Source organism: Fistularia commersonii, chromosome 19, assembly GCF_037954325.1.
Source record: "Fistularia commersonii isolate RoL2024-O1a breed Wild chromosome 19, RoL_Fcom_v1.0, whole genome shotgun sequence".
NCBI lineage: Eukaryota > Metazoa > Chordata > Actinopteri > Syngnathiformes > Fistulariidae > Fistularia > Fistularia commersonii.
In genome coordinates, this window is record NC_141302.1 from 11,132,416 (window position 1) to 11,157,222 (window position 24,807).

Below are 24,807 nucleotides of genomic sequence, written 5' to 3' on the forward strand. Positions count from 1 at the left end.
CACTTATTTTTTCATCTCAAAAAGAAGCATTAAAGGCTTTTAATCCGTGACTCGTAGACATTTATTACGATTAATTATTATGTTCACACATGACTGAATAAGATTAAAGTGGCACCATATTCATTTTCTAACGCTGTTCAACCCTAATTTCTTCAGAGAAACACACCTCATCGGAATGTAAATAAGTGACGATGAAATCAAACAAAAATCCCAACATTTGAAGTTGTTTAAAAATCGAAGCTGCGTGTTTTTGAATGTACCCCACAAACCGGCTGCCATGTTCTGCCTCGAAAAGCATTATGGGATAGGATGCCGGTACAACGCTTCTCGAAGGACCTGCAAAGATGATGGTAAGTGTGCTAGCCTACGTCAACAAACTCAAACATACAATCCGTGTCCATCCCTAAGTTTGGCAACGAGGAATTATATCAGGATCAGCTCCCACTGAAATCGCAACTCCCTAGTAATCTTTTGAAGTTGGTATTTTGTCCGATAGATTTTTAAAAAATATTTATTCCCAACGCAGACTTTGTTAGCATCGCAGGGCATCATATGGGCGTATACGATGCTAACCGCGATTCCTTGTCACTACTCTAGCTATTGTTTCCTCATATTCGTCACTTTGAAGTGCAAAATAATAAGTTATTTCATACAGTTACGTTTTAATATGCATCACTACTTATATTAATATTTAGTTCTCGAATCCGCTACACCGTGTCCCCTCTTAGTGTTGTTAGCTGCAAAGTGTAGTCATCCAGCACCAAAGCTAACAGTCTGTCGTTAGTTTACCATTTAACGGACGCCAGGAGACGATAAACTCCCAAGTCCATGAAATAGCGAATGTTTTCAGATTTCAATATTTTTAAAAAAGTAAGGTCTTGTTAATCTGATGAAGAATTGAAACCTGCATACGGAATTAACTGAGTCACTGTTCACAGAAATATTGCAATATATGTTTCTGGCGTGCTTTTTAGCGTCACAATGGTCCAACCTGCATAGTACTCACTATTGTTATCAATAATTTGATGTTAACAGATTTTTATCATTCATTCCATTAAAACAAAACATCTTCACCTGTCAAAGAAGATGAGCCTGTGTCTACATCTGGTGAAATTGGACATGTGTATATATATATATATATATATATATATATATATATATATATATATATATACACACACACAAACACACACCTTAGAGCCTGACAGGTTTGCACATCATCTTACTTTTATGTCAAAACACACAAATTCACTGCTGGAGGAGCAGAACGAAGGCATTTGTGCTTTACATGGTGATAATGTCTAAGCATTACTCTTAGTAGGGGTATGTGACATAATTGGTCATTTGAGGCCAGATTACTTGATTACTTTTTATTTACTACTGCATTCCTTTTGTCCACCAGCCCACACCTGTTATCCTGCTGAAGGAGGGGACAGACACGTCTCAGGGCATTCCTCAGCTCATAAGCAACATAAATGCCTGCCAGGTATGTCAATTGGTCCTTTACTGTATTTTTACTGTGTGTGGCATGATAGTTAAGCTTTATATTTTTTATTTTCCAGGTCATATCCGAGGCTGTCAGGACCACCCTGGGCCCCCGAGGAAGGGACAAACTTATGGTGGACAGCAGAGGTAAAGGAGTAGGCGAGTGGTCCAGAATGGGATTGATTATTAAGCACTTTATTTAAAATGTATTCATTTTTTCCCCAGGTAAAGCCACAATCTCAAATGATGGAGCCACTATACTCAAGCTGCTGGATGTTGTCCACCCTGCTGCCAAGACCCTGGTGGACATTGGCCGATCCCAAGATGCTGAGGTAAGATGTTTTCTTGAATTTTTTTTTTTTTTTTTTTGAATAATGGGAGTATGTTTCCAGAATTAAACCAAGTAGAATGGTCTCTGTTAGAATATCAATAGAGGTTTTCATACGTTTCTCTTGCCCTGTACATATTCCAGGTTGGGGATGGCACCACCTCTGTCACTTTGCTGGCAGCAGAGTTCCTGAAGCAAGTGAAGGCTTACGTGGAGGAGGGTCTCCACCCTCAGACCATCATTAGAGCATTCCGCACAGCCACCAGCCTTGCTGTCAACAAGATCAAGGAAATTGCTGTTCCTGTTAAGAAAGATGACAAGCAGTAAGTGTTAATGTTATGTGATTGTTTTGTCATCATATAGCTTTCCACGTACATCCTTAATTTAATCATTCTTTTTCCCTCTTAGAGAGCAAAGGGAGCTGTTGGAGAAGTGCGCCGCCACAGCGCTAAACTCCAAGCTGATCGCAGGTCAGAAGGATTTCTTCTCCAAGATGGTAGTGGATGCCGTCATGTCGTTGGATGAGCTGCTGTCTCTGAAGATGATCGGCATTAAGAAAGTCCAAGGAGGAGCACTTGAGGTTGGAATTCTTCCTTGTTCCAAAAATGTTCCTTTGTTTTTCAATGTTTCTTTTTTTCACATATTGGTTGTTGCTTTGCATTTATAAAGGACTCCCAGTTGATTTCTGGAGTTGCATTCAAGAAGACCTTCTCATACGCTGGGTTTGAGATGCAGCCTAAATGCTATGAGAATCCAAAGATTGCATTGCTCAATGTTGAGCTGGAGCTGAAGGCTGAGAAGGATAATGCTGAAGTACGAATGAAGTCTGTGGAGGTACGAAGTTCACCAAAACAGGATTGATAAGTGCTTCAAGTATTCTGTAATTCTCTCAAACCTTAATCCCTGGTCATTCACCTCTGTCCGCAGGACTACCAGGCCATTGTGGACGCAGAATGGAACATCCTTTATGACAAACTGGAGAAAATCTACAAGTCGGGAGCCAAGGTGGTTTTGTCCAAGTTACCAATCGGAGATGTGGCCACCCAGTACTTTGCGGACAGAGACTTGTTCTGTGCTGGCCGGGTTCAAGAGGAGGACCTGAAGAGGACCATGATGGTAGGAGACTTGATGACCTGTTGTCACAACTTCTATTGATGTTGAACATGTATTTTACAGAATTACTGAAAATGACCTTAGGGCCCGGATAAATGTATCAATAAACTGTTGATGTCATTTTCTTCCTGTCCAAATGCTCAGGCCATGATAAGAATCTTGATGCAAGCATTGTGCATAATATAGCAGAATTCAGTTTTGACTACATTTCTATTTGACCTTGTCTTCTGGTAAACATGTGAAGATAATTCTGGGATTTGATGCTGATGGGAAAGGAACAGGGAGAAATTGATTCTAATGTGATCTCCAGGCCTGTGGGGGCTCCATCCAGACTTCAGTGGGTGCCATGACAGATGACGTCCTGGGACATTGTGAACTCTTTGAGGAAGTCCAGGTTGGGGGAGAAAGGTCAGAAGGATGAGTCATGTATAATCTGCTGCTTTTCTCTCATCTTTCTCAGAGAATAATTAATGACTATTAATATGTTTGTAGGTACAACTTCTTTAAGGGCTGTCCCAAGGCCAAGACCTGCACTATCATCCTGAGGGGTGGAGCTGAACAGTTTACAGAGGAGACAGAGAGGTCGCTGCATGATGCCATCATGATTGTTCGCAGAGCCATAAAGGTCAGCTTGTTTTATACAGTTGTTTACCAAGAAGTTTTCAATTACCTGTGAATATTTTGTAATTGTTGTCCAGTCACTTTGGCTACTTGCTACAGTAATAGTTTTAAAGAATAGACAAAAAGCAGTGTCAGTGGTGACAGTTGTACATATATATGCTCAAAATATGGCAAAAAAAAACAGATTTTGATTTCAGCAGATTCTCAATCCTGCAAGATCTCCTGTCTCATGAGTCACAGGATTAACATGGAGTCCTTTCACACATATCTTGATATCATCTTGAGGGATTTTTTTGGTTACATAGAAAGTAAAGTAATGTAAAAAAACACAGCTGTCATAGGTGTAATTCCAGTCTGATCTGCTGCCGACCTATCTTTGCATCTTTATGCTGATTTGGTCAAACTTCGTTCCAGAATGACTCCGTTGTGGCAGGCGGTGGAGCTCTGGAGATGGAGCTGTCCAAGTATCTGCGTGACTATTCCAGGACCATTCCTGGAAAGCAGCAGCTGTTGATTGGTGCATATGCAAAAGCACTGGAGGTCATCCCCAGGCAGCTTTGTGACAACGCTGGCTTTGATGCTACAAACATCTTGAACAAACTGCGGGCCAAACACGCACAGGTAAAGAGTCCCTTGGAGTAATTGCTGCAAAAGCATGTTGAGAACCTTTATTTTTGAAGTTGTATTAATCCGAAATTGAACCAACCTTGTGCTGCAGGGCGGAATGTGGTACGGGGTGGACATCAACAATGAGGATATTGCTGACAACTTCGTCTCCTGTGTCTGGGAGCCGTCAATTGTGCGGATCAACGCTTTGACGGCAGCCTCGGAGGCAGCCTGCCTCATCCTGTCGGTGGATGAAACCATCAAGAATCCCCGCAGCACTGTGGACGGTCCCCCAGGGGGCGCTGGCAGAGGCAGAGGCCGTGGGAGACCCCATGCCCATTAAAGCTAAATGCTAAACTGTCATTAAAACCCGAATGTACAAGGATTTGTATCGTAACACCCAGGATGCATTTAAACAGAAATGCAGAAAACAACTGTGTTGAAATGTAGCTTGATTTAAATTGTGGACTGTTCAGAAACCAGTCAAACGTGTAACAGAAGGCAGGTGTTTGAGGAGGAAGTTCAGCTTAGTATTCCAAGACATGACTATTTGGACTTTTTCAGAAATAATCTGTTATCTTTAAACCTGTAAGGTCTTGTGTTCCAGCAGCAGGTGTACTTTTCATTGTATTTGACCTATCCGGCACTATGCCTCTCTGCCGCTCTTGACTGACATGTTAGTGAAAGCAACCCCTGCCCCCCTTTGTTTGGATTCATCACTCGCGCCCAACATGATCCAGTTCTTAAAAGCTGACGTGATAAAGCCTTGCTGTCATTTCAGATCCTGTTCTGTGTTTTCCTACATACCTAATGGAGAAAAAAAAGCACTGAAGCGTCCACTGGTCGTGCTGTGTGAACTTATTTATTGGATCATTCTTACAATAAATTCACAGCTGAACATTTTGACTGTTCATTTGTGTACAAACACTTGCAGACGACTGCAAACCATTTACATTTCCCGAAACATGTCATACAGCAATAGCGAACCTGGTAATGTCATTAAAACTACTCTGTATCTCAAGACCCTGTTGTCATAAAAAAGTATTTACAAAGGGAAAATGCCCCAACACAGGTTTTAGGAATTACAGGGATGAGTCACAAATCAAGGATATCGCTTCTGTCCTCTGTCAATAATCCACCCTTCTACACTGGTAGTTGCTCAGATGTGGAAGTTTCAAATGGAATGACTTTTCCCTTCCCTAAAGCGAGACTTGGAGGAGGTCTCTTCCTCTCCAGCAACATCTTATTTCCAGAACACTCATTTTTCCTTTTACATATATAAAATAACATGAGAACAAACATTTTGATAATCACAGTTTACAAGGTTAGATACATGCACTCATGATGAAAGCTAAAGCTGAGGTTAAAAAAGGCGACATTTGTATTGGCCTCACTTCACAATTTCTTCTGAACTTTCCCTTTACAATAAATTATGATTTTTTTTTTTACAACCCAATCACTAACCTTTTAACCTGTGCAGGTCCAAGTTTCATCACAGGAAGGCTCTCTGAAACTGGTTCCATTGCTTCTCACTGCACACTGTGGTCGCTCAGACATTAATGGGCGATTTGCATTTTAAATGCTGAACATTCTTCTACTCACCTGTCACGTTTTTAAGTCAAATTTCCTCACATTGAGCAGTCTGATGCATTTCATGCAGCCAAAGCTTCTCCAAACTGGTGGTTCACCCCTTTAACCATGAGGGGAGCACTCTCACATTAAAGCCCAGGTAGTATTAACTTCTAATTCAAGTGCTAAGAAGAAGAAATTGTCGGAAAAACAGAAATGGAGAGATAGCAGGAAAATAGAAGCATTATATATATTTAGTGGTGAACATTTGACAGTCTCAGTCCAGGTAGTTTGACGTGGGTTCCATACCTTTTTTTTGTGACACAAGAATTTCATGTGTTTCCTAAAGATTGCCTTCACAGGAAAAAAGTTTGTTTAATTCCTTTTGCCCTGTGCAGAGAGGGCACCTTACTTGTCTGAAGTGAGACGGTCTGGCGTTTAGCTATGAAAATATCCCCGTACCCGTTGGTAGAAATGGTACAGAAAAATCCCCGGGGTCATAGAAATATACTAGTCAGTTTTTAACAAGATTACAAACAATACATGGAGGCCACTCTCCGGAAGTACCGCTTTTTCTAAAATGGTCATCGCTTATATCAGTTTTTTTTCCCCGTGTTTCTCCAGTTCCCAATGCGCCTCAGTTGGAGAGGAAGTCTATGGAAGCCCGAACAGAGCGGTTGGACATCATGTCAAGAGCTGTGACCTTTATCTCCGTATCTCCGAACTGCATGGTCGCTCTGATTTCTCTCCTCTCCGGGCCTCCTGCTCCTCCTACCGCACCCGGTGGCGGTAACGCCTCCGGCAGGTCTAGGATAATCGTCCCGCACTTCCTGACCCCGGGATCAGAGATGTACGTGATGTCATCTGTGGTGCTGCAGTAGATGTTGATGATGATCTTGCGTTGACCCAAGCGAGCGGGGGTGTAGCTCCGCCTCACCACCTCACCCAGAGCCACCGACTGGTCCACAGAAACAAAGCGGTCCAGGATGTCGGTGCACCATTCGCGTCCATCCTTGATGAGGAGTTTGTCCCGAGGATGGCGTCCCTCCACGAATCGGTTCAGAACCCCCACGCCATAAGTCAGGGGGCATCGCCGCACTCTCACCTGTGGAGTAAAAGATTATTACCTCGCACCTTTACAGCAAATCAGGAGCAGGCATCAAACCCGATGATCATCGAACAATTAAAAGGAGAACAATGAGATGAAATCCATTCTTCGGTCATTCAAGTCTGACTTGAGGGATCGGACTGGACTTCTTGCAGACCAGGGGATTGAGACAGTCGTCTTTGCTCACCACCGTGGGGTCCAGCCCGAACAGCACGGCGCCCTTGAGTATGGTCAGACCCACGTCATGTGGGATGATGATGCGGCACAGCCGACCCAGAGCTTTCTGGACCGCCCTCTGCAACATGGGCGACTCGGCGAAGCCGCCGACGAGAAAGAGGAAACGCACCCCGCGCACCTCGGGCTTGGCCATCAGCTCTTCTGCGGGGGGCAATTGAAATGAAAATATTAAAATATGGAAGAATGAGATGGAGGAGACGTTTACAATTTCTTATTTGCACTTCTTAAATGGAGCTCTTTTAAGTGATGTTTTGTTTAATAGTGATCCAGCAAGGCTAAATGCATCAAAACAAATCCCTTGGGGGGGAGGGAGGGGATCCAACACACAGCTGGAATGTGCCTGATCGAAACCAGACACCTTCCATTCGCCAGCTTCATTCTGCCACGGCTGGAAAAAAAGCAAATACTCGGCGGTCGTCTCGCAGATGGAGTCAAAGAGGCCGTTATGATCGGCGTTTGTTTTGTTTGGCCTCATCGTGGTTGAAAAAGAATGCACATTTTTAGCATTGAATTAGTTTATCCTTTTACATGGTCAGAGCCTACTGCGAGCGCAAGCAAAAACCCCAGGCTTGGAACGATGCAGTTTGGCCGACCCTGAAATTCGTGGAAGTCACCAGGTGAAAAGACCACGAATCAAAACGAACCCTGTTTCCATCTCGGCGACGTGAAGCTGCGCAAAGAACATGCGTATTTGATCAGTTTTCAAGTCCTGCACCTCTGCACAGTCTTTCAGCCTCTCTCAGGTCATTATTTTACTTTTGGTTTACAGTTACAGGCTCCTTGGCATCACCCCTGAGCCGCAAAAGGCAGCTGTGCTCCAAAACTGCAGGAGCTTTTCCAGTAACCCCAGCGTACTCGACCAACCTGAGCAAAAATGGAGTTAACATGCTCTTTCCCACAGCCAATCACAGAGCAAAACAATGTGAATTTTGGACTGGGATGTGAGTTATTGAAAATAGAGAATATTCATTCTCCTGGTTGTGTAAGAAGCCGAATGGCAAACGAATTGGCCTCTTAGGCTTTGTAAAGCAACTCTGCTGAACGTCAGACGCGTTTGACCTCTGGTTTGACCTAACCAGCCCCCAGTCCAGTATCTTTTATGATTCCACTTTGGCCATTCTTGTAAACCAATGGATTGCAAGGTTGCTGAAACCTCCCAGATTTTTAATGCTGAACTCGAGAATTGACATTACTGTGACAATTAAGCTCGGGGGTGTCATGGATCCCGATATCATTGACGTAATAAAGAAGTGAATATCGAGTGTATATGATGTGATGCATCACATGTTTTATATGTTTAAGAAATACATGTAATCTTAAAAAAAAAAATCTCAAAATCTAAAAAGAAGTTTCCGTAAAGAAATAACACAAAAATTGCACAAGTTATTGTGATTATTAATTGCTTCCAGATGTTTCCATATGGGAAAGGGATCATCAATACTGTAAAGCCACGGTTTTTAATGTGATAAACTGATATATTAATCTATTTCTATATAATTTGATATTTGAGTGATTTAGTTTGGATTTATTTTCTTAATTTTTAGATATGTGCATATGTGTGTGTGTGTGTGTGTGTGAGTCTGCGTATCACTCACCAATGTGCTTGACAATGTTGACAATAGTGGGCTGGAAGAGCTCGTTCATGGCCTCCTGGGTGAGTCGCAGCATTCCCTGCGATGACCATTTTACTATGTTCATACTGACACACATGCACACACACACACGTGCGCACGTACGCACACAGGGACAGAATTTGTAATTAAGCCGCTTGCACGGTGCTGTATCACTCCTCTCGCAAACATAAAACCAACAAACTCGTCCATCAGCCGTCACTTACTTGCTCCTCCGCAGGGCGGCCTCCACGCTCTGCCCCCTGTGTCTCTTATAGTAGTCGATGAAAGAAAAGGGCAGAGAAATGTTGAGGGCGTTGGCCCTGCCCGGCGCCGCCGTCCGCTTCCTCGCCTCGAAGGCGATGGTGAGGTCCACCCAGGCCGCCGGCCTTTTGGCTTTGAAGCTCTGGATGAAGTCGTCACCGAAGATCTGGCACAGCATGGCTTCGAAGGCGAGGTCGACACCCACGGCGCCGTACGGACCACCTGCGGCGCAGACCAGACCAGAAGTCGGGAATCTGTCGGGGATCTGGCCGTTTTTGTGTTTATACCATCTGAGAAGCGGACCGTGACCTCGTCCGCTGCCTGCTGGTATTTTTGTTTGACTACAATGCTAGGATTAGCTCACCGTGCGCCGAAACCGTCAGACAGCGACTGAAGCAAATAACAGGTTATTGAAACGTCCGCGGTGACACGGACAAAAAATTACTATCCTTACAGCCTGATTGTACGGTTTCAAAAGTGACGGCTGTTAAATTACAAGTTTGATTATTGATTGATTGATTTGAAGTCCCCCTGCTTCTTCCTGGAGTTTGGTTCCTTGTGGCTCTACAAGACAGGGAGAAATAATAGCAAGTATGGTCGCAGGCGGGAATTGTCATGTGAAGCGTCCGTCAAAGAACATTTCTATTGTCAAGGCAAAAATGGCCTGTTCTTTATTATAGCAAATGAGCTCGAACCCAAATAAGTGCTTTTTGTGACCGATAAACAAGATAAACGAGTATTACGTGAAGTCTGGGAGGTGTTACCACACTTAACACACAGGCACCTTTGCCATCTATTTTAATATTGATAATTACTGCATACAACATTCTCTTCCATATTGCCATATTGTTCTTCTAAATGGCGTTTTAAATTGCATGCCTTTGATTTGGATGTAGTTTCTCAGCTTTGTGTGCATATCCTCCTTTCTTTAATGCTTATACCGTTTTAATATGAGTGGGAGCAGTCACATCCTTCATGTTCACATCTTCTCCCCCATTAAAGATATTAATTTATCATTTCAGCTAATTTATGCCTGTCTGTCTCAATCCTCATACTCCCCCCTGTATCTATCACACTTCTATCTCTCTATCTATCTTTCCATCTCTCTGTCCTTCTCTCTGAGAAAAACTTCACAATTTCCTTTGGAAGAAATAAAGTAATTCTTATTCTTATTCTTATTCTTATTCTTATTCTTATTCTTATTCTTATTCTTATTCTCTCTACTCCAACTGGTCGAGGCAGAATGCCGCCCCACATTGAGCTGGGATCCGTCCTAGGTTCCTGCACTAGTAATTGCCAGTGTTTCCTCGTCGCTATCGCCACTGTCGCTCCTGGAGGGACTGTTATGTTTCCGTCAATCATTTTAAAGAGTGTTGTCTAGACCTGCTCTCCATGGAAAAGCGCCATCAGACAATTGTGTTGTGATTTAAATACAATATAAAATATGAGTTGCCTTGTTGAATTACAATACTGTGCAGAGCCATTTCTCAACAGCGATCAGCTGCATTTCCCTGAGGTTATGCCTGAATGCTTGGCACATGGAGACCTGAGAATCTTTGCCCAGGCTCAGGCAAGACTGCTCCTTAGAGCTGATCTTCAAGTCGTACCACAGATTCTTAACTGCCTCGAGGTCTGGGTTAGAGGGTTAGACGGGGCCGTTCCGAGACATTGAAACGTTTCCTCTTTAACCGCTGGAGTGTTGCTTCACCAGCGTTGCCCTGCTGGAAGCCCCGGTCTTGATCCAACACTGATATCAGGTTTTCCTCAAGAATTTTTTTCATCCCCCCCAATCCATTACCAGTCTGATCGCTCACACACACAACCATGGTGGTGTTCTTCAGGGTATAGCTTTACATCCGGCATGGGGGCTTTATCCAAAATTTGCATCTGCCATTGTGACCCTGAGTGGGTAAATACCAATGTCAATATTTTGTGTCAATCCATTGAATTGTTTTGAAACTGAATAGGATAAGTGACAAATAGTGTGGCGCATTTTGAGAAACTCATTATTATACACGGCTTAGAGGTTCGACCTCACAGTAAGAAGGACGAAGGTCACTGGTTCATGTCCATGTTCTCCCCGTGTCTGCGTGGGTTGCACTGCATTCTCCGGTTTCCTCCCACAGTCTAAAAACATGTAGGAGGTTATCTGAGGACTCTAAATTGGCCATATATGTGAATGACATGGGTAGAAGTCTTTATACGTGGCCTTGTGATGGCCTGGCGACTGGCTCCGGGTGAACCTCACCGCTCCAGCACCCCCACAACCCTGAGTGCAGGATAAGCGGTGTGGATAATAAATGAATGAATATGATACCCGAAGTTGTCTATGGTTGATGGTTTCACTGCAAATGATTTAAAATGACACCAGCTCAGGCTACGTAAAGCTTCGCGGAAGTGGAAAAAATCCGTACCTGAAGCTTTGTAGAGTTCTTTGAGCGTTCCCTGCGGCTGCTCGATCTGATGGACGGTCAGGTCGACGGTTCCACCGCCGCAGTCAGCGACGATATATCTGTCCCCTGCAGGAAGAGGGAACAAATAAACACCCGGGAATTTTATGAGCTCTGGGGATTTAGACGAACTTCTCTGTTTGACTGCAGGGCCAGGAAATATCTGACATACACTGAGAACATGATGTCTTTCCTTAATTTTCCAGGAGGAAATTGTTGCTGATAATATGGGATGTCAGTGAGATGTTTTAAGCAGCATGTATCTGTGTTTGTGTGTATGTGTGTATGTGTGTGTGTGTGTGTATATGTGTGTGTGTTTGTGTGTGTGCCCATGAGGGGCTTCAATCAGCAGCCTCTCAAACATAAACAGCCTTCAAGCATTTGTGATTGCCCTCCCCGTGTGTGTGTGTGTGTGTGTGTATGTGTGTATGTGTGTGTGTGTATGTGTGTGTGTGTTTATGATACGACCAGTGATAAGGGGCTGCTTTTGGCTCAGGCTCAGCTCACCAAAAAACAAGCGCCGAAGACAGATGTATAACTTTAGGAGTGGGGGATAACAAAAGAAGCAGTGAGGAATAGCCAACTTCTAAAAGGGATGTAGAGAAAATTTGAGAGAAGGAAACGTCTGCTCTTCAGGTTTAATCACTACGAGTAGCACGCTGTCCCACTGGCTGGATCCTTCCTCTGTGTGTGTGTGTGTGTGTGTGTGTGTGTGTATGAACAGGAAAAGGAGTAGAAAAGGTCAGCAGGGACGCGTGGCATGTCACGGCTCACCAGAGAGAAAAAGCTGTGCATGAAACTGGCGAAGGGAGTGACTTTAATTTGGGGCAAAATGTTGCCAGACTGGAATATGAAAAGCCATGATATTGATTATCTGAAAATGAGAAAGTAAGAATCCATAAATCTTTATATAACTTTTGTTATATAGAATCCTGTATTCACCTTCCATAATATATATATGAAATCAACAGCACAAACTATGACACACATAGATGGGGTATCCTCTTGAAGAAAACGTAATTGGAGGATTTAATGTGAAATGCGGCTCTGACCTATTTAATAAAGTGTCAAAGGAACTTTATTAAATTCTGCATACTTTCAAATTAACATGTTTTTTTTTAATGAGAAACCAGGCTGAAGTGAACAAGAGCCAAATGGAGAAAATTTGAGGTATTAAGAGAAAAGTGGAACAGATGGAGGGGTTGTGGGACTTATTCTCTCACCCGTTGTCTCGGGGGTCAAAGGTCAAATTCATCAATATCTCTGGAATTGATGGCTCTCTCCATCTGTCTCACACACACACACACACACATACACAAACACACACACACACACACTCTTACCAGTCTGCAGTTCTGACCACAGTTCTCCAGTTCCACTCTCTACCAGGAAGGTCCTGCTGTGTCTGGATCTCCTCAACTGCTCCCGTGCTGCAAATGCAAACGCACGCATGCACACACACACCCACACACACACACACACACACACACACACACACACATACACACACACCCACACCCACACACACACACACACACACACACACACACACACATACAACTAAGTAAAGACAGGCACCAAAAGTCATTATTTTAGACTGATTTTCCATCGATTGTTCTCTTTTAGCATTGTACAATTATAAACACATACATTTTAGTAGAGACGCTTATCTTATGCTGTCAATTATATAGAACTTGTGGGTCTGACAGTCATTGGAGGCTTTTGATGAAGGTAAGTAAGTTCCAACTTCTTCTAACTGTCCAAGGGCCTGCTGATGGTCTTGCTTGAGCAATATCACCTTTCACATATTTTGGATAAATGAAATGTTGCAGAAGGGAACATGTTGCGATTACGGGTTGGTTTTATGAATGAGCCAAAACCGAAAATCAACAAACTAACTTTTTCAGCTCAAACTCTCTATATCTTAAAATGGAGTGGCCTTGAGGATGATTTATATGCCGTCTCTGGATATGTTACATCTCTTAAGACCTAGAGGCAAAATTTTAGGACTCTGTTCCCAGGCTCGGTGTTCTGAGAAGTTATTTTGCCCGCTGATGTAATTCGAGTAAAGGCCAATACGACAAATATACCAGTTTGAGAAAATTTGGGTTTTTCGGGCTTCGGTCCAGTCTTGTAAATAAACAATACGAGGTAATTCTCACATTGCTTCTGGGGATTAAACAGAAATGAAGCCCTCATACATCTGTCTCCAGGTTTGGGGCAAAGCAGGGGACACCAGGGGCCCCGGCAGAAAATTCTCCAACACCCCCCGCTTTTAAATAAAGTTATTCGCTGGGGCTTTTATGAATCCGTGGGGCCCTGAAAGCCATCAACGCCTTTCACCACCTAACACTGCCTTTCCTGTGCTCCACCTCTTTTGTCTTCTCGCACACACCGCGGCGAAGACCCTCCAGCCAATGACCAATGAAACTGCACTCCAAGGAGCCTGTTGCAGTCTAAATTAAATACTTACTGGTTAGTTAAGATAAAAAAAGGATTCATTACCTGAAAAGATTTGACAAGTAACAACCGAGTAATCTGTTTTTTACAAAAACACATGTGCGTTGTTTGACGTTGTTACAAGATAAGATGGGCGAATCTCAAACATGTCAACATCTTTCTGCTCGCTCTTGACACGCGGGCCAAGAAAAGCAGACCTGCTCAAATGCAACCGATGTAGAAACAGACAACAGGTAGTTTGACTGAGAAGAAACGTGGAGGAGGGAGTCACAAAAAGAGACATTAGGGTCCAAAATTCAAGATGAATGGCCAAATATTAAAGAGGTGTGGGGGGGAAATCTAAATTCTAATATATCTGTCGTTTGATGAATTTAGTTCTCCTGCGTAGATTAAGAGTTTTAACCAAGTTCCCTTGAACGCCACATGCCTTACTGGCCAAAAAAACGAGAGACGGAGGAAGTAGATGTGTGGAAGGATAAGAACATTGTTATCAGATTATTATGAGTCCAAGAACAGACTTTTTTACTTAAAAAAACCTACGGGATCTAGAAAGCAAGTCTTTTGCAATTATTTTCAGAGCGCTGAGTGACGCAAGAGGTAATGGATTTAGGTCTGTGTGTGTGTGTGTGTGTTTGTGTGTGTGTGTGGGTGTGTGTACATTGTAAATGATGCTGAACAAAAAACACCACAATCATACAGCCCCCTTGATTTCAACCGCGTGTGTGAGTTTGTGTATGAGTCCAACTCGGGTCTGGAAACGATTTGCAGCGATGAACACACACAAACGATGAAACAGCAGAAAAAAAAATGTGTGTGTGTGAGTGTGTGTGTGTTAATGACTCCCCACTGCTGTCTTTGGAGACAAAATAAGGTTAAAGAAAAGCTAAAGATAGTAAAATCCAGGAATGCCTGTGTGTTTGCCTATGTGTGTGTGTGTGTGTGTGTGTGTGTGTGCATGCAATTATTTCTCCCTGTGTGGTGGGTGGGCCTCAGAGCGTACACCAGCGCGGAGAGACGGCCGGAGTATAAACAGCGGGAAGAACAGGGGTAGAAAAAATGAAAGTCGGTGAAGGAGAGAGAGTCACGGCGCAGGAGGGGGTGAGATCATAGTCTCACTGCACCTTGTTCCAATTACAATATCCTGCGTCCAGTGTGTGTGCGCCTCAGTGTATGAGCTATGTATGTGAAAGTGCATGTCACTGACGGGACATGGAATCGGAACGGGGGGATTTTGGATGACACATTCTGAGCTATGTGTCAATCATTTTCCCGGGGAGAGAAAAACAATCAACACCATTTCTCTCTACCCTAGTTTGTGTGTGCGTGGGAACACACAAGAATCCCTGGCAACAGCGTGAGACAATAATACACGGTTGACTTCTGTCAGCTGTCTAAATGTGATGATCACATTTGTTTTCATGATGGAAAGAGAAGGAGGAAGAGGAGGACGAGGATGGATGACTAGCATATAAATCAACCTCTTGGTCGCTGAACATGCGGTTGTTAAGGCTTGCTGCATTTTCAGTTGGTCCATTCGTCAGTTTTGGCGGTGTCAGCGGTCGCATTGCAAGATAGCGGTCACACAAGCTGACTATCTTTGGTTACAACATGGTAATATGACCATCTGAGTGGGACAGAAGGCGTGAATTAGTTTTGTGAATTGACAACAAAACGTCATCCTCACAGTCACCTCACATATGTACTATTAGTAGAAAAGTGAATCCTGGTTGTTTAAAAGCCCTCTGTAAACTTTAATAACAGATGTATTGCATGTTGGTGTGTTGCAATACCTGTTGAAATATGAAATATCTTCCTGTCGATGCATTGCTTGTAATACTCACCACTGGCAACCGGAAAAACCACCGTAGGACTCGTTTGCTTAATAATACACAGCTAATTGCTCTTAGTTGTTTAGCCTGATTGCTTTCTCCACTCATCTTTGGACTTTTGTGGTCTGTTTCGACACAGCTTCCCTCACACACACACACACACACACACACACACACACACACACAAATTTGCTCTGAAGCAAAGCCACAGAAATATCTGAAGTCTTTACCCAAGTGCTCTTCTTACCCCCCAAAACACACAAAACCCTTGTAAAGGCCACAATTCCCACATGAATTCGAGGAACAACTGTTTCTGGGAACGCAGTGTGGTCTCTAACTTGTTTTAATGACAAAGGTTACATGACAACACACACACACACACACACACACACACACACACACACACACGCTCCTTCCGCCTGTTCTACCTTGCCTGAAGCTGGAATCGAAGGGGCGGGATCCATCCATATCCAAGCCATTTGTGATTGGCTGGAGGCTCAGGTCAATCACCTGGTGAAGGCGGAGCTTCCGGCAGTAAATGGATGCTGCCTCTGGTTCGAGAGCGATGAGGAGCTGCTCTGGACAGTCAGGGGATATCAGACCGGCCTGCAGGCAGATGGGACAAAGAAGCAGGGACAGACGTACGCAAATGGAGAACATTATTTTCTGATGAAAGTTGCAAGTCTTTCATGCACACATAAAAATAAGATATCAAGCTTAGTCTTAGAGAGTTGTAAAAACCTGACTACCTCAATACAGAATAATCCCCTTGTCCCTGGAATTCTAACCTGAGCACTCTTTTCTCTGCCATCATTCCAAAACAGCTATTTTCATACTTAACTGAGAAGACTTGGCCTCCGGTAGCCAGCTGAGGCTTTCAGACAATCTTATATTCTGGACTGTTGTGGACACACAGAATATAGTGTGGAGCACATTATACATGTCTACTTACACAGTGGTGGTGGAAGTATTTTGGGGAAAAAGAATCAAAATGTCAGGCTTGAATTCTAATTGAACTGCTCAAAATCTTCTTTTTACATGCACATGTACCATGAATTGAGTTGAATATAAAGTCATTCACATTTTATAAATGATATCAAATAAGCCCTTTCAGATCATTGTTTAATTTGTTATCTGAAAATTGAAAAAAAAAACTTTCAGATTTTTATAAAAATCTATTTCAAAATAATAAAAAAAATGAGACTTCACACAAATGTATTTGTGATATTTTGTTGAGCAACAAAGAGAAATAAAGAAAAAAGAACTGTATAGAAGCGGGCAAAACATACACACACAAACGCTAACGCACGCACACCCATGCACACGCACACGCACACATGCATGCTGGAGGACAGCTGTACAACATAAACATAGTGGAAGGAAGATAAACACAGGCTAAAAGGTTGAAGAGCGGAGCGACACTGACAGTAGAGCTATTCTGTTGGGATACAGGACGGAGGAGAGTGTGCGTTGGTCCCTGCGTATTGGAAGTGGAGCTTAGTGTCAGTGATGTGTGTGTGTATGTGTGTGTGTGTGTATGAATCTGTGCCGGGGTTTGGGTGGGGTTCTGGTCCCGACTTCCTGTGTTTGTATGCCGGTCTCTCTCATTGTTCACGCCTGATGACATCATCCCTTTGCAGGAAGCACACACACCCGACAACCTCGAGCCAACCAGCCAACACATGGTGTGTATATACAGTATGTGTGCATATGTGTGTCTGTGTGTGTGTGTGTGTGTGTGTGTGTCCACTTTGCCATTACTCCAATGATTAAATGGGATGTAGCAGATGATAGTTAACAAACTGACCCATGTGTCTGTGAGTGAAGCGACTTCTTGCAATGTAGGAATTTATCCTCCTTTCAGGGCTAAGGCAGATCTGCATATTGTAAATGAATCATTTTTTACAATGACCATTGGTTGAAGGTCAGGTTAAGATGTGTGCATGCCTTTGGTGTGTTTGTGCACGGTTGATGGATTGTGTGCGTGTGCAATTCTATGAGCATTCAACCGATAAGGAGAATAAGGGAAGCGTGACATTTAGAATAAAAGGTTACACGGTCTTTCCCTCCTCTACTGCATGTGTTTGAACAATTAGACAGACGCACACACACATAAGCCCTCACGTGCGCACCCACGCATGCACGCATGTCCGCATGCACGAACAGATCCCTTTATTCCCAGTGATGTACAATATGATAGGACCCCCTGCTGCTTTACTGTTCCCTAGTTGTTGGAAAACACAGTTGTTTGACTATTTGTGCGTGTGTGCGTGTGTGTGTGTGTGTGTGTGTGTGTGCATGTTTGTGTGTGTGTGGCAGGAGATTTGTGCAGCGATCTTCTATGCTGGGGAAAATCAATCAGGCAGCCTTTATCTCTATCATACACTGCTTTTCTCTCCATCTCAATGTTCTTTCTCTCCTTTCTGTGTGTGTCACACACACACACACACACACACACACACACACGCACACACACAACCACACACACACACACACACACACACACGCACACATACGCACAAACTAACTTATCCTCTGCTTCATGACATCTGGTTTTTGATCCCAAGTTGGGAAAATCACAGAAATATCTGCCACGGAGTAAAGGACCTTTCAATAGGTTTTCTCAAAGATTTATGCTGATTTACATGCCTTTTCACAGATTTTTATCTTTACTCAGGATCCTTGCGGGTGATATAACTCCCTAATTGTACACCAGCATTGAAAGTTTTTGCTCATACCAGGTGGATGAGAAAATGACTGATATTCCCTCTGGCGATCATGACACGGGTGCATATTGCTTGTGTTGTCATCCGGTCCTGAGATAATCGTCATTTAGATTTGAAATCAATGATTCAGATCGATGACAGACAGCAAGTGGCCTTCTCATTAGTCTCACCAGGTATGCAGCCTCTCTCATGAACTGCTTGGCAGGCTGTCTCCACACAGCAGGGACGGTGATCACCCATCTGATCTCCTCCCCTTCCAGAACCGATGACGACTGGTCCTTCACCTCCTGTGGCGCGACCCAACGCAACATCTTGGTGCTTTCATGTAAATAACTTTATAAGATTTCACGTTTGAAATGTTCCATCGCTCCCTTTTTTTTTTTTTTTTTTTTTTTAATCCAGCCGACTGCCACTTCTGTTCAGGCTTTGGCAGGGACAGCAAAAGAGTTATTTTATTTAAATAACAGTTTGTGGGTTTGCAACAACGAAACCATGTAGTTGAGGTTTATTTTACGTCGTGGTGAGACAAGGAGTCTACAGATGGCAGCGCGAAAATAAATTATGTCTATGCCGCATGCTTTTTTTGCCATGGTAAACAAATGTTAAGCCGACACAGTCCATCGTCGCATATTATGGGATAACGTTGACCGATCAGAAGATGAAGCCAGTAAGACGAGAGGCAAAATCATCTTCTCTTCAAAGACAAAAGCGCATACCTTTATACCTTCCTGTATAATGTTATACCAAGTGTATAATAAGAACCTAAAAGGCACCATGATGTTGTCATTCAAGTAAGGCCTTTCAAATGTACCTTCAGCGCGTGCTCCCTGAAGAATCGCAGGGCGTGAGCGAACACCTCAATGGCGCGGACCCTTCGACCGTTGACGGCCTCCAGTTCGGTCTCCATGGTGAGATCCTGTGTCAAACACAGACAGGAATGCTTTAACAATCTCACAAGATGGGACAATTTTTCTCGTGTTGCTATTTTAGCTTTGAGACCAAAAATCATGGACGGAATTAGATGTTCTTGTTGAAGCTCCAAGCGTCTTACACTTTCCATAATGTCAATTGATAAAACTTGCTTTTCGGGTATGAGCTCAAATTGAATCCACCTCTTATTGTAAAATTCGAAGTCAGAAAAGCTATCAAGTGGTGAAAGTTAATGACATCACTAATGATGACATCATCATCTTCGCGTCTCGATGTTCTGAGGGCCACGCGCTCTTACGCTGGTACTGTGGATCTTCATCTTGAATTTATCAAAGTAGAGCCAGTGTCTGGCCTCCTCTGGATCGAGGTCGTGGTAGAAGTCCCGTGCTGCAAAGCCAAAACTGTGGAACCGTAAATCAGGAGTCAGGAGGAGACATGTAGGACTCTTCTGATTGGCTACACCGGGGTCTCCACCTTCCCAGCGCCTGCGTGGAACAGACATGGATGTTAGAAATGAATGCAAAAATTAAAACCGATTTAATAACCCTGCGTGGGTAGAAAACACACACAAACACACACACACGCTTACTTCATCACGTGTATGGCTTCTGAGTCCTGTGTAAAGCTGAAAGCGTAGCCGCTGGAGGTCGTCCCAAAGTCTATCGCCACGACAACTGAGAAGGGACAGGCCATCCTGGGCCTGACATCCACCCTCTGAGGGACACACAGAATGTAAGAGTGTGTGTGAAAGCTTTGCACAACATATCATCATTTTATTTACTGCTTATTCTCCTGCATTTCTGTTTTTATTAAACAATTAATAGTGCTGTATACTATCTTTGCCCATATTTAACAATTAATAAGCCAGATACGAAGCATTTTCATGCCGCCATTGTATGTGACCTTAAGCCTTAATATGCTTTGGTCTGCATACACTTTATACAGTATATGAGAAATGGTCCTTTTTCCCACACTTCATAACACTTGCATTACAATCTATGTACCATAGAATGGTCCATTTATAAATTAACGTGTGAATGACTGCAATCTTGGAGTCTTATTTTTGCTTAAGTTATGAAGCGGATGCTTCTGGTGAGCATTTTACTTCTGGACTTCTGTACTCCAAGTTTTTCTTTATTAGTTGGGAAAATAACCACTTTGCCTTTTTATTGTAGCTAATCTTGTAGCTGTTGGGTTCCTACTTGAAGTGTGCTCCTCACTCCCAGTCATGAGTCAAATCGTCATTATAAACCACTAATAACACTTCTGGAGTGGATGTGGGTTTAAAGAGCCTGTTCAGCAGCTCTATATAAAGAAAGATAAGTACAAGAGGAAAGGGTGTGTAGTAGTGTCTGTGGTGTGTGTGTTTGTGTGTGTGTGTGTTGCGAGTTACCGGTGAGGGTGAAGGTGTAAGGGGAGTGATACTGCAGTCATTCCTAGAAGTGGCTGGTGAAGATGGCGCAGATAAATCATCACCTGGGAAATAAATCAAAAGCAACATTTAACCGACATAAAACGCCGAGTGGAGGGCACGTAAACTATTTAAACATGATTATGTTGGAAAACGGCCACACGTCCTCCCCTGGAAAATGAAGAGAAATGCCAAAAAAGCATTTGAGGTGATATGCAGACGTAGGAAACTCTTATCACGAGGAAATAGCAGGTTCCATAATAACATACATGTAAAATACACTTTCTTCAACATTAGTGCATTTTGGGGTGTGAGATTTCTAAAACATGAGATTGAACGATTATAAACAGGAATGAGCGGAATGTGACGTGAGTTGAATTCCTAAGTGGGAGAGGGACATGGAGAGGTCAGTGTGTTCATACTGCAAAAGATAAAGAGACCTGGATCAGTCATAAGGTCTCCGTTGCTATGGTTATTTACCGTAAGGGGGACTCACCTGGTACCTGCAGGCTATTGAGGTCTGCCTGCACCATGTCAGCCATCTTTACAGGAGCCAGGGTCTGTAGAGCAGAGAGTTGTTAAAAAATTGTGAATATAGCTTAAGAATCAATGTTGTGACTATTAGTGCTGCATTGTAATATCTAGCTCAGGGGCAGGGAATTATTTTGGCTGGCGGGCCACATTTCTTATTTAATTTTTATGCGCGGGCCAACTAGGTATCACGTAAATTGAGCAAAATGAAAATTGCAGTTTAAATATTTACATTTTTTTGACATTTTGATTCAACTTTAAAATAATTCATTATCATATAAATGTACCAACATTATTTGGTATTTAATCATCCATAAAAAATGAAACAAAAGGAAAAAATAAGGAGTTTCTAAATCTAATATTGATTACAAATAATAAAATATTCATGGAAAGTAGTTTGGCAGGCCGGATAAAAAAGCAAAATGGGCCACAAAATGCCCAGGTCTGATCCAGCTACATAGTCGTGCGATGTGGCCGTCACTCAAATTTATGCAACTAAACCAAAAACGTAAGGTTTCACAAAAGATGATCATCACTTAGGCTGAAATTTCATGAAACTTTTGACCACATGCAAGGTTCATTCATTCATGCATTCATTCATTCATTCACTATCTATACCATTTAATCCTCCACTAGGAGTGCTGGAGCCGATTCCAGCTGTAGTTGGACGAGGGAAGGACTTCACCCTTGACCGGCTGCCAGTCAATCAGACAGGCACATATCGTCACTTTCTTAAAATAATTCATTTTTTGATTGCCTTAATCAACTCCAACTCCTAAATCAACTCCTTTCCCATCTGTTTAAAGCGACTTATTCCAACTGATGCCAGCTGCTCTCTTACTTTTAGTTTTCATTGTTACCACTTTATAACTGTTATTGTTTTAATTTTTGTGTTTTTCATTTAAATGTATATTTGGTGTATATGTATATGCCTATATGGTGTCCTTGAGTGACGTGTAAGTTGTGTTGTGCCTAAATAAAATGTATTATTATTATTATTATTATTATTATTGTTGTTGTTGTTGTTGTTATTTATTCAACACATAGTTCAATTTTTGCGTTGTTTGAAAAACCTGGAAAACTGACTTAGACAACATATGACCCTTCACACATAGAGACCACCACTCACTCTCTCACTCAGCATACAGAGACAAACAACCATCCATTTACAATTTCTCCCATAATAAAGAGACATTAAATCATTCACTCTTGTTCATACGTCTGGGCAATTCAGGGTCTCCAATTAACCAGAGAACCCACAAAGACACAGGGAGAACATACAAATTGCATACAGAAAGGCCCTGTCGGAATCAAACCAAGGACCTCCTTGCTGTGAGGCAGAAGTGCTAACCACTGCACCGTCCTGCAACATTAAGGGTTTTAAATTTCACAATATAGAAAAACAAGGGCTGAGATGCAAATCATGACGAGGAAAAATTAGCCGTGAACAAATCCGTGCTCTTGTTTGCTCATTCAGTTTTCCTGGTTATATTCAATGCTTGAAAACCAGCCATAAGTCATCAAAAAAATAATACATATGTGTTTCACTCCGGGAGACGCGCCTTGAAATTCATGCAGAAAAATCAGTGCACCAGAAAAAGATGGGAAGGTGACCGTGGAGGGGAGCGGGACACACCCCAGGCCTCCTTTCCCTGTGACTGTCACGCTTTACATTTGCACCAGCTGCTCTGAGGACCAGACGAATAATAAAACTTGGAAGTTTCAATTCATGGGCTGGAGTTTTTTTTTGTGTTTTTTTTTTACATTTCTTTTTACCAAAACAACGTGAATTCTCTGGGTCGAACAGATGGAAGCTGGGGTGATGAATGTTAGTCGATTGGTAATCACTGCCAGATTTAATATTCGCTTGTGTACATTTTGGTGAGTAAAAAAAAGGAATAGTGAAAGTCTGTGAGTGGTTAAAAAAATTTAACCAAGGAGTGTTTGTTTGCACAATCCTCATTAATGAGAAGCCTGTGCAGAGATGGTATCACCCTGTGCTCGAATCTGCTCTGTGTCTTTGTCTTTCGCATGGGAGTCATTGATTGCATTAGAAATCAAAAGAGTCAAATGAAACAAATGTGGCGCTTTAAATGTTCCTTTGTGCCGTTGTGTGTACTTGCATGTGTGCGTGTGTGCAATAACTTTGCTTGACATCCTTTATTCACGGACATCTGCATGCATTTACACAAGCATTTGCCTGAAACATATGACTGTAATGCATGTTTGGTACATGTGTCACTGGCCTTCCTCCTCTTGCTCTTGATATTTGGCGATAAAATCAGAGAAATCTCCATTTGCATATTTCAAGCAGGAGATCATCGACTTTAATTCCCTCGAGAGGAGGCTATACATTACTGGCAGGTGGTACTGTACTTTATGTTCAATACACATTTGGCAAAAAAAGATTTTTTTTGAATGTTTGTTTGTCATCATGCATTTATTTGCAAAATCCAAATACATGCAGGTGCTATCTGGCCACATGTCATATCAGATTTAAATACTTTTACATTTTAATTCAACTTGACTGGTTTACATTCATCATGTCCTGGGAAGGTTTTGCACTTTTTGTTTTCCATTCACAATTATGGTTGTCATGACTTAAAATGATCCCCAGGTGAGAAACATAATGCATTTGTTAGTTTTTTTTTAACAGAGAACCTTGAATAATATGGAAAATAACATTTTTATACCGACTTAAAGTGTAGAACCAGAGTGGGATTTTTTGCAGGGGGGATCCCTGCAAAGCATTATGGCTAAATAATCACTTTACCTCACTTTTATAGATGTTTGAATCCATCAGAACTACTTGACAACTGATTGAGGGTCAAATGCGACATCTGAAGACAGGTTTCTATGGCAATGGTAAATGTGAACTTACCTCTTTCAGTCCCACTGCAACACTGTACTTTTGTCCCTCCTTGTCCCACTCCTGGCTGAACCAAAGAACAAGGATGCTTCTTCTTGGAATCTTATGTTGAAGTTGTAAAGACGCTGGCTAACAGGCGGATCCTGTCAGCAGGAGTGCGCCCGCTCAGGAGCGTCCGGAGAAGAAATTAACTGCACTTTTGTCTTTGGTTCTTTTAGGAAAAATCCCTGTTTTTTTTTTTCCTGAGGAAAAACTCTGCAGCTGAGCTCAACCCCTCTCTCCTTCGCTCTCACTCCACCCTGCACTGGAAAGCCTTGAGAGTAACAGGAGTGGGAGGACTGTGACAGCGCACGGGGGGGGCCTTTGGGATGTGTGTGTGTGTGTGTATGTGTGTGTATGTGTGTGTGGGGGTGGTGGTGGGGTTACCTCCCTGTGAAATGTACTGGAGAGTGCGTTCCTGTGCAGATGGTGAATCCCATCATCTCCTCATCTTGGCCTTTCTCCCCTCCCACTCCTCTGAATCTTCCTCTGTTTAATTAGCTCTTCCTGTTGTCTCCCACGCCTCTCCCTTCAGCTCGTCCCCTTTTTCAAACATTTCCTTCACTTTGTTTTCCATGTTTCTTTCTTGCTTTCCCTGCCCCATCTTGGACATATTCATGT

The 24,807-nt window shown here is 42.7% G+C and overlaps 2 protein-coding genes across 3 annotated transcripts; one reads left to right on the forward strand and one right to left on the reverse strand.

Annotated features, from left to right (window-relative positions):
* The first annotated feature begins 294 nt into the window (after nucleotides 1–294).
* Nucleotides 295–5,051, forward strand: cct7 (chaperonin containing TCP1, subunit 7 (eta)). Its single transcript, XM_086165231.1, has 12 exons — nucleotides 295–350; nucleotides 1,403–1,486; nucleotides 1,563–1,632; nucleotides 1,711–1,817; nucleotides 1,958–2,136; nucleotides 2,222–2,393; nucleotides 2,483–2,647; nucleotides 2,741–2,929; nucleotides 3,237–3,334; nucleotides 3,419–3,551; nucleotides 3,962–4,168; nucleotides 4,266–5,051. Exons 1-12 carry the CDS (start codon nucleotides 345–347, stop codon nucleotides 4,494–4,496), a joined length of 1,641 nt encoding a protein of 546 aa, XP_086021357.1. The 5' UTR covers nucleotides 295–344; the 3' UTR covers nucleotides 4,497–5,051.
* On the reverse strand, nucleotides 5,000–24,453 carry hspa12b (heat shock protein family A (Hsp70) member 12B). 2 transcript variants are annotated; one of them, XM_086165229.1, is made up of 14 exons: nucleotides 24,160–24,453; nucleotides 21,244–21,307; nucleotides 20,730–20,812; nucleotides 19,926–20,050; nucleotides 19,635–19,821; nucleotides 19,218–19,322; nucleotides 18,577–18,693; nucleotides 16,109–16,286; nucleotides 12,735–12,821; nucleotides 11,356–11,460; nucleotides 8,905–9,163; nucleotides 8,663–8,766; nucleotides 7,018–7,208; nucleotides 5,000–6,827 (listed from the first exon to the last, which is right to left on the reverse strand). In XM_086165229.1, the coding sequence occupies exons 2-14, from the start codon at nucleotides 21,287–21,289 to the stop codon at nucleotides 6,360–6,362; spliced, it is 2,055 nt and encodes a 684-aa protein (XP_086021355.1). In that variant the 5' UTR covers nucleotides 21,290–21,307; nucleotides 24,160–24,453; the 3' UTR covers nucleotides 5,000–6,359. The 2 variants fall into 2 exon arrangements, with proteins under 2 accessions (XP_086021355.1, XP_086021356.1); XM_086165230.1 differs by lacking the exon at nucleotides 18,577–18,693.
* Nucleotides 24,454–24,807: the final 354 nt, after the last annotated feature.

What these genes read in the sequence shown, in the direction of transcription:
- cct7 (XM_086165231.1), top strand. An exon ending in TCCAAGGAGGAGCACTTGAG is followed by an intron (nt 2,394 to 2,482) that starts GTTGGAATTCTT and finishes GCATTTATAAAG; the next exon opens with GACTCCCAGTTGATTTCTGG. An exon ending in TACGAATGAAGTCTGTGGAG is followed by an intron (nt 2,648 to 2,740) that starts GTACGAAGTTCA and finishes CTCTGTCCGCAG; the next exon opens with GACTACCAGGCCATTGTGGA.
- hspa12b (XM_086165229.1), bottom strand. Translation starts at nt 21,289, where the DNA reads ATGGCTGACATGGTGCAGGCAGACCTCAATAGCCTGCAGGTACCAG. An exon ending in TGAGAGAGGCTGCATACCTG is followed by an intron (nt 16,287 to 18,576) that starts GTGAGACTAATG and finishes ATCTGCCTGCAG; the next exon opens with GCCGGTCTGATATCCCCTGA. An exon ending in TCGGGCTGGACCCCACGGTG is followed by an intron (nt 6,828 to 7,017) that starts GTGAGCAAAGAC and finishes TTTACTCCACAG; the next exon opens with GTGAGAGTGCGGCGATGCCC.